Source organism: Limulus polyphemus, unplaced genomic scaffold (genome assembly GCF_000517525.1).
Source record: "Limulus polyphemus unplaced genomic scaffold, Limulus_polyphemus-2.1.2 Scaffold196, whole genome shotgun sequence".
NCBI classification, from domain to species: Eukaryota; Metazoa; Arthropoda; class Merostomata; order Xiphosura; family Limulidae; genus Limulus; species Limulus polyphemus.
This window is the reverse complement of record NW_013665806.1, coordinates 692,455-706,594: the sequence shown is the minus strand read 5'-3', so window position 1 is coordinate 706,594 and position 14,140 is coordinate 692,455. Positions and strand designations below refer to the sequence as shown.

General features: G+C 29.6%; 1 protein-coding gene across 2 annotated transcripts in view; it reads right to left on the bottom strand.

Moving 5' to 3' along the window:
- Window positions 1-3,046: 3,046 nt before the first annotated feature.
- The window catches only part of LOC106478288 (sodium- and chloride-dependent glycine transporter 1-like), a 72,769-nt gene continuing 61,675 nt past the window's right edge, over window positions 3,047-14,140 (bottom strand). Inside the window, exons 10-14 of one of the 2 annotated variants that reach the window (XM_013938818.2) lie at window positions 9,020-9,151; window positions 8,009-8,108; window positions 6,623-6,723; window positions 5,795-5,962; window positions 3,047-4,701 (exon numbers count right to left, since the gene is read on the bottom strand). In XM_013938818.2, the coding sequence (XP_013794272.1) occupies window positions 4,471-4,701; window positions 5,795-5,962; window positions 6,623-6,723; window positions 8,009-8,108; window positions 9,020-9,151 (732 nt within the window). In that variant the 3' untranslated portion in view covers window positions 3,047-4,470. The remainder of the gene's footprint in view (window positions 4,702-5,794; window positions 5,963-6,622; window positions 6,724-8,008; window positions 8,109-9,019; window positions 9,152-14,140) is intronic. The other variant, XM_013938819.2, reaches the window with a different exon arrangement.

The following is a 14,140-nucleotide window of genomic DNA, read 5'->3' as shown; positions in this document are numbered from 1 at the left end:
TGTGGCTTGCGTCACTTTTCGACGTAATAGTAGTAACTGAAGATAGGCAGAAAAATGCATTGCTGAATTAAATCTTTGTTTCCTACCGCACTAATTTGAAGAGATTGGACATAAATTTTACATTAATAAAAAAAACAAGAAAAGCATTATTTTCACTCTATAAGACACAGGACAAACAAATACAATTCAATCAAACTTAAGATGCCTTATGGGATGAAAGACACTTGCACTTCATTCTAGGTATGTATACTTCTTACAAAAGGGTCAATTTTTCAAATTACACATGCCACCCATGTGGCCTAGTCATCCCATAAGTTAGAACAGAGAGAACAATCTCCAGGTATTCATGAACTTGTAACATAACTGACCATGCTAGAGAATGAACTAATATAAAACCAGAGAAATATCCAAAACAATCTTCCATGGAAGATTTTGTAAACACCACAAATGACCTATGACAATATGCTATTGATTAAAGAATTAGATCAATACATACCATATTCAATTTAACTGCATGATTAATATATTGTGTACATTATTCAAAATGATTATAGAAACAGTGAATTCAATGAGTATAAAATGGCAATAATTATGAGATTGCTCTCTCTACTGTATGAAAATGAACTGCACCACAGTAGTCACATGCTGATACTTTATACTGTGAGTGGCTGTCATATAACCAATCAGACAATGCCAAACAAGTATGATGCTTATAAAAGTACAAGTAGTTATATTATTTCTATGGTAGTATGATGTATACACTCATGGCTCCTTCAACAGAAATGCCACATCATAAACATAGAAATCAAAGGCTAAATTTCTTGTTTCCATATGAGCTATATGGAAACTGAAGAAGGTACATGGAACCTGTACTGTTCACAATGTATATTATCAAGGTAAAAAGCACAAACTTTTCTAAAATGATGTTAAGTAACTCAAGGTATGTCCTTTATATGATACTGAAAGGCCAATGACCTATTTGTAAATACAATGTTACCTCCAGAAAGATAACATACACATTAAGTGGATTCATGGATATGTAGCTGCTGAAAACCCACTGCTTAGGAGAGCTAACCAAACTAAAAGGCTGAAATGAGCATCAGTTTCAAACAATGGGATGAGTGAAGCTGGAGGAGGGTACTCTTTACAGATTAATTCAATTTGTTTGGTAGAAATCTATGATAGATTTCTACCAGAGAACAGCATAACAGACACTGTACAACATCTACAATAAAGCATGTTGGGAGAACTATACAAATGTAAGCTGCATCCCAGTCAATGGTGTTATAGTTCTACATTAAATCAATGGCACCATCACTGCTGATGAGTACAAGTAGATATCTTATTTATCAGGTCATTCCCTCAGGAACAAGACCTGTTGGGCAGAAATTCATATCCCCCCCCCCCAAAAAAAACAATGATCACAAGCTTGCAGCAAATTTTGTGATGATGCCTTGAGCAGACAAAGAAAAAAAAAGGAAACCCGACAGAACACTCACAACCATGGTTTAGCTTGCATAAAGTCCAAATATAAATATATTAAAGCTGTATGGGCCTATATTGTGACTAAGAAGGTAAAACAGTGAACAAACAACTTCACTAAAATGTGAGAAGTAATGTAGAACATTTGGAACAATATTTCACAATCTTACATTGATACACTTACCAAGATGTAGTGATTTGTTTAAAGCAAATATAAAATACTAGTGCATAGTATGACATACTCAATTTTATATTTTCTGTAATAATGTATTGTAGTAATCATAAACCTTTTAGTTACAATTACTGATTGTTTCCACCTGCTGTATGCACAATACCTATGTTTCTATAATCACATGCAATAGTTCCTTGCCATGACGATCTTAATTCTAACTAGTTTAGGGTTGGCTGGTATATTTTTTAAGCCAAAAACTTGAGTGGCCAACCCAGATATAGGATGAGCATGTTTAACAATCTGGATTTGATCTTGCAACCCTCAGATTGAAAGTCAAGTGCCCTAACCATCAGGCCTAACTATATCCTATTCTGTATGTACAAAAAAAAAAAAATAGAAAATATTAATGAATTAAACCTATTTACCTATGCTAAAAGGATACATTGTAGTTTAATTAGACCACACACACCTTCATTTTCTTTGAACATTATGTATTAGAATATGAATCTATTAATTGCATGGGCAGGTCTCATCATATTCATCATCATAATAGCAAGATTTGTATTTAATCTGTATTTAATTTGCATTTGTGTCTTCATGAATTTTAAGAGTTTTCACTTACATTACTATCTAATCATCTGCTAAGTTTTTTGGCAGTGATGAACTTGCATGAATATATGTTGCTTCAAATGTATTCCACATGAAGGAAAATTTGTCTTCAATAAAAAATCATGGAAGAGAGTATAAAGTTTACTCAGCTTTTGAACATGTAAAAGTTGTGTAGGAATGATATATTTTATGCAAAGACCAAAACAGTGCTATAATGTTTGATAAAATTAGAGAAATTATGAGTATTCTTTTGTATATTACACTGATGTCAGAAGTTTGCCCACTCCCCCTTTCCAAATCTTGACAGGTTTATGATTTCCCTAACTTCAATTGAGTTTTTGATTTAGAATAATGACTTGCATATATACAGATAATGATTTTAAAATAAATTTGGTAGGTAGAGTTATAAATGATCATGCATCTATTTTTTTATCCTTAACTCTTATTTTCACATCAGTTTCACTTGTATCTTTCCTTCATTCAAATTGTAAAACTTTCCTAAATATCCTCAAAACCTCTAATTCCTATCTGCCTTCAGCAGATTAAGTTTTGAACTGTCTTCAATTTTGCCACCCCACCCCACACACACTTTGCTTCCGAGACCTATGCATTATCTTTGTAAAACACATACTACACTAGATTAAGCTTGATCACTATCATTTTTATTTGAATTAACACATCAGTAGTATCTTAATACATAATAAAATGCTATACAAATGTTTCCTTTCTTGTAGCAGAACATAAGATCTAAAGTTCTCAAGATTGTTAGCTAAATTCTTATGATGAACTCTATATGGAACGTTATGGTTTCAGTTTTTTTTTTTATAGCTTCAAACTATAAAAGCATGAAAATGAGCTGTATGACAACATCTTTGCTACACTTCTACATTACTTATAATAGTCATTATTTAAGCAAACTAAGTACCAAGACAATATTGTGCAACGTTTTTAAAGATACAGTGTGACCTGAAATAAAATCTGCCATAGTGAAATTACTAAATGAGTAATTATTTTAATGCTCCTTAAAAACTAACAACTAACCCAGTTGAAAACTTAAAAAATAAAATAAGTAAAGGTCATAATTTGATTAGTGAAAATATTTGGTTAATGTGATTTGAAAATGCACAATTCATGCTATTTTAAGAGAGATATGTACATTACCAATATGCAGTACTCACGAAGTAAGATAGTTTCAAACTTGATTGTTTCAATTTGGTCTTATTTAATGGCATTGTGTACATAAAGATACAAACTTTATCATATATTACACATATTGAAAGTAATTTGTAAAATCATTTAAAGAAAAAAAAAGTCAATTACAAGGCCTAATAATTAATCAAAAAACTGACTTTGCAAAACTTTTTTACCAGAATTATATTACTGTAATTCACCTCTATCATAGATTTTAGATTGGATGATGAAATTATGTACACTAGTGAAGTATAGTTTGAATCTTTACACATAGCTAAGTTAGTTGTATATTTGACCATACACAGTCTCAACCTAATGTATACAATACTTTATTACTGCTGACCATGTTTCATTTACTTCAATCTCATCTGTTACAGTTACAGTATGGAAGATTAAGAATGCATTTATTACAAATGCACAAATATTTCTCCTTTGTTTTTCAACAACTACACTGGCTTACTATCATCAGTTCACAACACTCATGTACAGTGTACAAGAATAATACTGCCTAGCAATCCAAGTATATAAGGTATAACAAACAGTTTAAAACAGATGCAAGTGTTTCTTGAATAAATACTTCAACTTGGAATTATCATTAAAGGAACAAAATAATACTAATACATAAATGAAATCCCCAATGTGAATGCAGCCCTCCCTGTTTTTAATGTACACTGTATTTGTGAAAAGGAAAATTGAATCAATGCACAAACACATTTGAATACTTCTTAAATGGAAAAATATGATTTAAAAAGTTTTGTAAATAAATACCTTATTTTGAAAAAGTTATACTTAAATTCTAAATAAACAAAGGCTTTCATACAGAAACTCAAAGCTTTTGAGAGAATGTTAATGTCCTCTATAATATCATAGAAAAAAAATTCTCCTCACAAAAAAAAGGCTATATATGCTTCACTAGGCATTCCAGGAAAGGCATATCAGTCTTGGAGGAGACTAAATGGGTGTGTGCTGTTTTGAGCTAAATTTTTTCTAGCTATCCATCACACCAATTAACTTTGCTAAACCATACTCTCATACTGTGGAGGAAGTTCTTTAGTTATTTCTTCTGTGGGTTCTTGATTTAATGAAATTTTTCTGCAGGAAGTTGAACTAGCACTATTGTGTAAGCTGGCAACTTGGGTCTGATTAAACCGACTGGTCATTAGGCTAAGGCTTTCTTTATACAGCAAGCGATGTTTGGAGTGGGCTGGGCCCCATTCAGGAGATGGTCGCAAACACTCAAGCAACCTCTAAAATAAAATATGGTATAAAAGTATATTACCATACAGTTATAGTAAAAACTGTACAATAACAAGTTAAATGTCAACCCTAGTTAAAAAATATATATATTAAAAGACTCCAGCGGAAGAAAGGATAAAGTAAAATGATCATAGGTAATTTGCGTTACAGAAAATGGTAAATAAAAAAAACTTGATGACCCAAGCTATTTTGGAAGAATAGGCTTTATCAGGAAGAAAATGGGATAGAAGAAAAATGGAAAACATGTTGGCACACCCTGTAAAACAAGGAAATGTGCACCATGTGTCAAGATGAGGAGGAGACAAGACAGAAAAGGTAAATATGAATCAAAGAAACTCATTGAATTAAAATAAACAGAAAGAACAAAGGAATAAATTATTAATAGACATTTTACAAAAAGAAACTTAAAACTATATCTAATTATTTAGTTTGTACATGGGTAATTATAAGAAATAGGAACAGACTAACACTTAACAAATCAAAGCTAAAGTTCAAAAACTAAAAAAAATCTGACCCAGTACAAAAAAGTTTGTGATGCAATCTTCAGTTTTCACTTAACATTTTTAAGTTAACTAGTACTTGAGTTAACTCTTATCAAAGGTTGTACTGAACTAAGATTCTTGCAGTTTAGCACAAACACAAAATTCTAAGATATATAGTCTATGAACAATTCAATACTAATAAAAAATATTCTGTTTAAAAACATGTGGATATTTTTTTAAGTAAAATAGATGCATTTTAAAACTGGCTGAAATTCTGTTGCAATATGTTTAATAAGTTGTGGATAATTACTTTCCTTAAATGTTTAATGCATGAACTATCGGCAAGTACTGAAAAGTTTTAAATTATAAACATTTATTACAACTTTTTTTGTGTGTCATACTATTTGTACAAGTTATTTCTAGTAAATCAGTGATCAGCAAAAATCATGTATCTACATCATCTACAGCAACAAATGGTTTCTTCAACTATTTTCTAAAGTGTTTTTTTTTTTTTATAATACCACAGAAATAATCTGTACAAACTTCATTTAAGGTAGATAAACAAACTACAAGTATAACCTATGCAGCTATGGAAACCCACCTGTTTAAAAGTACCTTTAGCTTTGTACATATGTAATACTGCATAACCAGGAATAGGAACCAATGATGACATTGCTATACACCAGCCTAAACCCACAGACCAAGTGGGATAGACATATTGGTTATAAGTAATTGTTGTGTGGTTGATCATGATGAACAACAGAAGACACTGAAATAGACAAAAATTTGTATGTATTATATTTTTGAACTTCAAACTACTCACTCAATTCACTATTATAATATTTCTATTCTTCACCCACTAGATGCGGCAAAGGGAATTTAATGATATCCTCGTTTATACAATAAACACTGAAACATTAAGGTTGCTTGTAGACAACTGACACTTGGATTGTTACATTATAATTATTATTGTAATTTCTTTTTAAGAGTTTAGTGTGTCTAATATCTCACATGAGATTGTATACATAGTTAAGACTACACAGCTGCAGTTCTTAGCTTTTTTATGCCTTGATTGTTGTTGTAAACAGTTTTGTGTTGAGGAAGTAATCAGTCTAGAGCCAAAATCCACAAATTAAGAAGAAACGGAACAGTCGACACAACCTTTAAGACTTTTCATATTAATAATCTTATTGGTAGTGTTAAAAAAAAAAGAAAACCAAACATCAGAATTATTATAATAGTAAAACACTATTTAAAAAATCTTTTATATATAAAATATGACTAATTTTTTTTTGAGAGGAAAGATTTCATGCCACAAATGTTTTACCCAATGAAGCAGTAAAAGAAAAAATAACAACAAACAAGTAGTTTGGTATCACCACTTATAAAGAAAATAATTGAACTACACCACATCATAACTTCTACTTACAAAAATAGTAATTGGAGTGATATAACACCAACACAGTTTCCACCACAATGGAAGAGTACGATTAAGCATAATGTTGATGTCCAGCATAAAACGTTCTACACCTTCAGTAAAAAAGTAAGTATTTTAGGGATCAAAGATATGATTCAGATACTGCATGACCTTACAAAACATTTAGATACAATAATGTCATTTTATAATGAAAAAGTAATTATGAAGAAAATGGCAGCAGGTATAGTTGCTTAAAAAATGAAATGTACACTTATTTCACATATACTTTGTTATTTGAATATGTTTTATAATTTCTTATAATAAACTGAACTTTTGCAATTAAGAACTCGGTACCTACAACGGTACATTTTTGGAATACATGAATAAAACCATGAAAAACAAATTACTAGACAGAATATTTTAATATTCAGTTAACAAATGTGCTTCAATTCATCACAAACAGTTCTCCTCTTTACTTGACTTTCACGTGCAAGTTTATCAAAATTCAGAGAAATATTACACAATTTTCAAAGATATAATAACGAAAATGTTTTACAGTATTTAGATTTACAACACTGTTCAACTAACTAACATTTAAAAGATTCATTGAACCACAATTTTTTTAATTTTTGTGCACAATGATTTTTAGGAGAATGGGTGGAATGATCAGCAAACTTTTTAGCAATACATGTATTTATAACCTATATATTGCGATATTGAAAAGTATTACACACAAATTGAAAGCAAAAACCCAAAGGGAACTAAAGTTGCAAGGTTGCATTTAAGAGCTACATTATTGCCATGAAAAAAAAAAAACTAGATAGCCCAAAGGCAATAACAATCAAACATAAATACAAGTAATCCACAACAAATGCATCAAATAAACATTATATATTTACAAATAAATCCATGTTTACTGAACTAAAATTCATTGCTATTGACTTTTGGCTTTTTTTTTTTTGAAAAAGAAAAACAGCACGAGTAGCAACGAAGAATGGCAGATGACCGAGAAAACAGAATACTAATTTTGTGGTTTTTGGTTAGTTGATGTTTTGTTGACAAGTGTAAGTATGGTTATGTTTAATTCCACAGGCTACCTGATATGTTAAATACACCTTTGCATAAAATACTATAAAAATATACAGAAATTTATGAAAACTCTCCGGGAAAGTTTTCTATATAAATAGTTATTTCATTTATTCTCAGGCTTTGTTGAAAACCAAACCACATAAAAGCTCCATGGCACTAACATGCAGAGCATAAGCAAATGAAATAATTACTTATGTGGAGAAATCTACCTTTGTTTTAATGTTAAAACACATTCCAGTCACACACACACACACACATATATATATATATATATATATATATATATACACACACACAAGAAATTCTTACCATAAACCCAACAGATCACAATTGTCTCAAACAAAGCAATTATCATCAGGGAAAATGTGGCACTGTACCAGTCCATGAGTTGAAGAAAATACATTCCTCCCTAAAATTAACAAATTGCTTGTTATTACACTCTTGCATTTTCTGGCTTTGATTCACTGATAAACAGCAAATTTAAAATTTTAATCTTGGTGCACATTGTTAAATACTTATACATTACTAAAATTTCAAAGTACACTAAATACTAATAGAAGCTACAGTTCATTAACAATAGTCTTGTGCATTCTTAATACACTTACTGCCTTACTCAAAATATAAAAATTATCCACACCATCTACTTTCATATAAACCTTAGTACCTAACTTCTTAACTTTCTTTTAAAGCACCAATTATCACTTTATTCATATACTGTGTAAAGAAATATTAAAAACTCAAAATTATGTTAACTCATGTTTAAGGGTGACATTCAATTAATTCAAACAATTATGCATCCTGATAAGACAGGTTGAAATTTCCTATATTTTCAATGTAATCCTTACATTTTCAGTGTCAATAAAATGATTAAAATATCTGTCACAGCAAAATTAGTTTGGAATGGTAGTCAGTAATAACAAGCTTGCAGTTATTTGCTATTGTATTTCTAGTATCTTTGACATCTTACTTATTCTCTGACTAACACAATGAGCTATTGATTTCTGTTTCAGGCACTTTTATGCTTTCAGTTAAGCTGATCCTTATACTATGAATTACATGTATTATTCTGTACATTGAATCTTTACTTAAGTTAAGAGTGAATATAATAACCTAACACTATATGAAAATATAATAATTTTTTTTTCATGTCTGAACTTCAACTTCCAGCAACAATCAATACATTTTAATCAACATCATATTAATTATTTATTTTAATTTATCCCTACAGCACAATAAACATTCTGTGTAGAATTATAAAGAGTCAAGAAAGGAACACCTTTAGAAAAATCAAGTAAATTAAATGTCAAAAAAGAAGTTTACCCTTGTAACGCAGGGAATTCCTAAGAGAAATAAGACAATGCTCATGAAAGCTGTCAGGGCTATTTTCTTATTTTTGAAAAAAGTTGGAAATTCATCCACAAATGAGCTGACAAGTGCTTCAAACATTCCAAACTACATAGAAACATTTGAAAAACAAGAGTAAAAATTGTGTTTATTTCTGAAGCATAATTATCCTGAAAATAATATGTAATTAAACCATATCCAATGAGCAAGCAAACAAGTAAATGGCCATTTACTGTTGTAGTATTTTCTTGGAATGAAGAAGATCACAGAAAGTCCCAAAACTGGAAGAGAAAGCTATAGTCTCCAAGTTGTCTAGAAGAAATTGCATTGGATAGTTTTATTTTCAAGAATAGTGGAAACAAACAAATTTTACTACAAGAAATACACAAACACTGATAACATTGTTGTTTTTGCACAAAATCTTCATATTTAATATGCAGAATATCCAGAACATTTCAACTTTTCTGTAAGGTAGTTACAACAACTTATAAACAGGGGTCGAAAAATTCCAAGTATTGTAAAATTCTTCTGGAAAAAGTTAGCTGATCTCTTCATATTTTCAGTTATGTATACCATGTACTCAAACAAAATAAACACCCCTTAAGTTAGGATAAAACTGCAACAACTATAATCATAGCTTTTGCCCAGTTTGTTCTGATGCTAGAAAATGAACAAAACACAACTACCTTTTACTGTATTGAAAATGATGATCACACTTTCACACAACATGCATTTGTTTTAATTGACAATGAAAAATAACAAGATCTACCACCAAAACATTTGGCTCTTAGTTATTAAACTGTTTTTAATCCAGTTTTTAGATTAGTGTGTCCATAAAATTTTAATAGACTACGTTACTTGATCTCTCAGAATTTGATTGTACAACTTTTCCATTTAGGAAAGTATTTGATACCAATATTTATCTTCTTTATTTAAAACATATACTATAATTACAATACCTATATATAGTAAAACTATTCAGAGGAAGACACGTTAATCGAAGTTATCTATTAGAATATTTTCTTCTTTCATAAAGATATCACAAGTATAAAAAAGGTTGATATTTTTCAACTGCATACAAGGTATCTTCCCCAAACCACATACTAACGTATTTGTTTATAAAAATAAACTTCCTTCAGTTACATATTTTGTATTTTGTTTTAAATTTTAAAATAGAATAAAGACTGTCTTCCACTAAATATGAACACAAAAAGCCTTTGATACACACATTAATGAAACTTATAGTACACACTAAAAACTAACCACATTGAAAAAAAAACACATTGTAAATGAATTTTACATTAGTGTGCAAATTTCACAGACCTGATAGTTGCATGTTTTCATAAATACATATACCTCATCTTCCTTGATATCAACAAGCTGCTACTACACATCTTGACCATGCTGTTCATGTATGTAACAGCCTCATACATGTATAATTGGCATACATAAATATTCAGATGATACTTTGCTCTTATGTTTTAGTATCCAGATTTACCATCAAAACTAAAGGTATGCATACAGTTACAGTTGTTGAAAATGATGAAAGTTTTATAATAAATAGTAGGACTGGACAATCTACATTCACTTTCAATAGAATTTTCTTGGAATTTCCATAGAAAGAAAACATTATACCATGTAATATCTCAGGTGATCTGACAAATTTTAAATTTTTCCAAGAAACAAATCTTGTTAATGATTCCAGAGGAAGTTACTACCAGTATGCAGTTACTAACTCAAGAAAATTAGATTTATCAACCTTGAATTTTTCAAATTAATTTTTAAAACACATGTTAGTTTTAAAGAATGTGGGACAAGAAGAAATTAAGTTTTAATGTGTTAATTCAAGGCAATTAATTTTAATGGTTTAAGATTCAGATTGTTCTCTACAAGATGGAGAACTAAATCAAAGCTTTTACATTCAGAAGTTTCACTGAAGATAAATAAGATTTATAAAAACATCAGCTCATGTACCAACTTCAGATTATTACTTTCTTTTCTTAACTCTAGTATGAAGTTGTAAGATTATCATAGCAGCCAGTTGATGCCATTTTAGTAGAAGTACTTCTATAAAAATCTTTAAACAATGTTATTTACAGGCCAAGACTCAAAAAGCTTGAAAAATCAAGTGGACACTATGAATTATAGTTAACTGTGGAAAGCAATTTAAGTGAAGTGAAAATTATTTGTTATAAATTAATAGTGATATAAATAACAAGAAAGCATTATGATGGTTACAAAAAAAAACGTGCAATAGTAGTAAAATTTGTTAATGGCTGCACTTTTCCTTCTGATGAGTGTAACAGAAAGATTTTTTATTAGAAAAACTTTGTAAATGTGTACATATACTTATCACTTTTTACAAGTTTTCCTCATATATATTTTTAATAGAAATGCCTTTCTTAGCTCTTAAGAATAAGATTCTGCTGAATTTTTAACTAATAAAACAAATCAACTTTAGCTGATCTCTATAAATAAGATATTCTGCAACCTGATAAACCTAAATCTTAAAGACTCTGATCTTACACATTAAATAAAAGGAAAATATGTTTGAGTTACTTAAACACTAAATGTATCTTTATGAAGCACAAAACATGTAAAGTAAACAATTTTGAGAAACAAGATATATACACAATAGAATTCCTCTAATTCTAAATTTTTTTTTTCTTTTTTGATTGCCCAATGCATTCACAGCTACAGTTTCCTGATTGAGTGAAATTTATAAATTTAAATTGAAAGTTCACTTTTGAGGGATAGGATCATTTTTAGACATATATACATTTCTTCTCTTTTTTTGGGGGGGGGGGGGTATTAGGTGTATTACAAGCTACAATAATGCAATCAACTTGATAAAATTTTGTTCTTAAACCCATCTTTATACCTTTTAATTTATATGAGACATTGTCCAAATACATTCTGTCTTCATAAAAGAAAAAATTGTTTACTCATTCTGTACTTGGAATAAGTTCAAGAATAATTGCTTAGTTGTTAAAACAATACAGTATAGAAAAATTATTTCTTTATATCTTGAATTGGAGGACTCTAAAATGATGATAGTTGTAACATTAATACAATTTTAAATATCATCAATACAAAATCTATTTTATACTTAGCTTGGAGGAATATGATTGCATCATAATCTACAAATAGATCTTGTACATTTGCTAGAGTAAAAGCCAGATACAAGTTGGAACCATCATATTTAGTTTGTTTTCTTATGAAGAAATTGTTGAACTTGAATCTGTACTTTTATGCTTGCAATATTTGTATGACTTCTTATAATACAACAACCTTCATCTAATATTCTTTTAAATTAATGTTGCAGCTTTTGTTTCACATTTTTATCTTAAATTGTAAATTAATAATGAATATCAATTATTTTCTTTTAATATTCAGCTCCTTTTCCAGAGTATACATTTCAAATGTAATTAAATTCAGGAATTTCGACCTCTGACATTACTAAAATCTCTTTCTGTATGTCATAAACCTGGAGACTATAGATAATGGATTGTTAGTTATAGTACAGTAACAGATATTTTTCATTAATAAATTATATACATATATCACTTACAGTCAAGGGCAGATCCAACATATTACTGAAGAATGAAAATTTCAAAACATTAAGAATTATGAGGAATTTTAGCCACAAAGCAGTTAAAAAACGAGTGAAGCAGTGGTCAGGCAAAATACCATCCTCCAAAAGTGGTAACAAATGGCATTATATGTGAAATTTTAATATCAAACATTATACCAGCAGAATTAACTTAAAAATCCACTTTCAAATTAGTTGGAACAAAGAACATGTAAGAAATGGAAAAATTATACATGCAGATTATATGTACTGTGAAAAAACATTCTGCAGTGCAATACATGGTTACATCGCAGAATATGTCGAAGCATCCTATGATGATTATAACACAAGTGAACCGTGAGCTGTAATTCTAGTATAGTGATTTATACTGTGTTCACGATTAATTTCCAATACCAACCAATGCAAGTTACAATGAATTGACTTGAAAAAAAATTCACGCAAAGACTTTTGTGGTTTTTAGATGCTTCATTTGAACTTTAGTAGTTCATAAATCAGAATAGCCAAACAAAAGGAGGGGTGCACTTAGAGTGCTCCTGTCTGAATCTGCCCTTGACAGTGCCATAATGTTCAAAAACAACTATACCCATACAGTATCATAAACAATAGCTTTAAGCTTGTATTTATCAGCTTAAAGCATTAGACAATTTTTTTATTTTCGAATTTTGTGTATCAAACCTCTTTATGCTTAAAAACTTTCTTGCACTTCCTCCCAAAATTACTGTTCATATAAAATATAACAACAACACAGAATAGCTTCATAAAACTTGTGCATCTTGCATTGATGCCCAGCCACAAGATGTTGCTCTCCATTCTGTCATACAGATGATGCTGTGAAAGTTACAGACACTCATCAAGTCTGTTATGTATTCATTACCTGTGTGTCATTGAAGATGTACTTTTGCTTCTGAAGGAGTACTGACTTGTTGATAAAGGCAAATTACTCCATATTGTCAACCAGGCTAAACAAGGACTCCCTACATCATTTTGTCAACCTGGCTATTACAAGGACTCCCTACATGATAGGTAAGACCGTACGTAGATACTTATTATTTTAGGTTTTTCAAATGCATTGAACATTCAAAACAAATACACTTAAAACAGATAAGCCCTCTTTTTTTTCTGTAAACATAATTAAATGGTACTTTTCAAACATTTTTCTTTCAAACTCAGATGTATGTTGATTATAAATTCATTCACTTTTCACATTTGTAAAAAATAGTTTAAACATTAACGAGTATTCAATAAATAACAGTGGATCATAACTTTTGTGTTAAAATTTCATTTCACAAAAAATACTTTAATCAAGAAAATGTGTCAAAATAACTGGGATATGCCACAAAAACCAGCAAAATTAATCACTATTAAAAGTATGAACAATAAACACTTCTCTCATTCAGAGTATAGAATATAGTAACACTATCTAATATCTTTTAATCAATTATTCTTAATAACTTCACCAAAATGTATCACGTAAATAAATATAAATACACACTAGCTGAACGAGA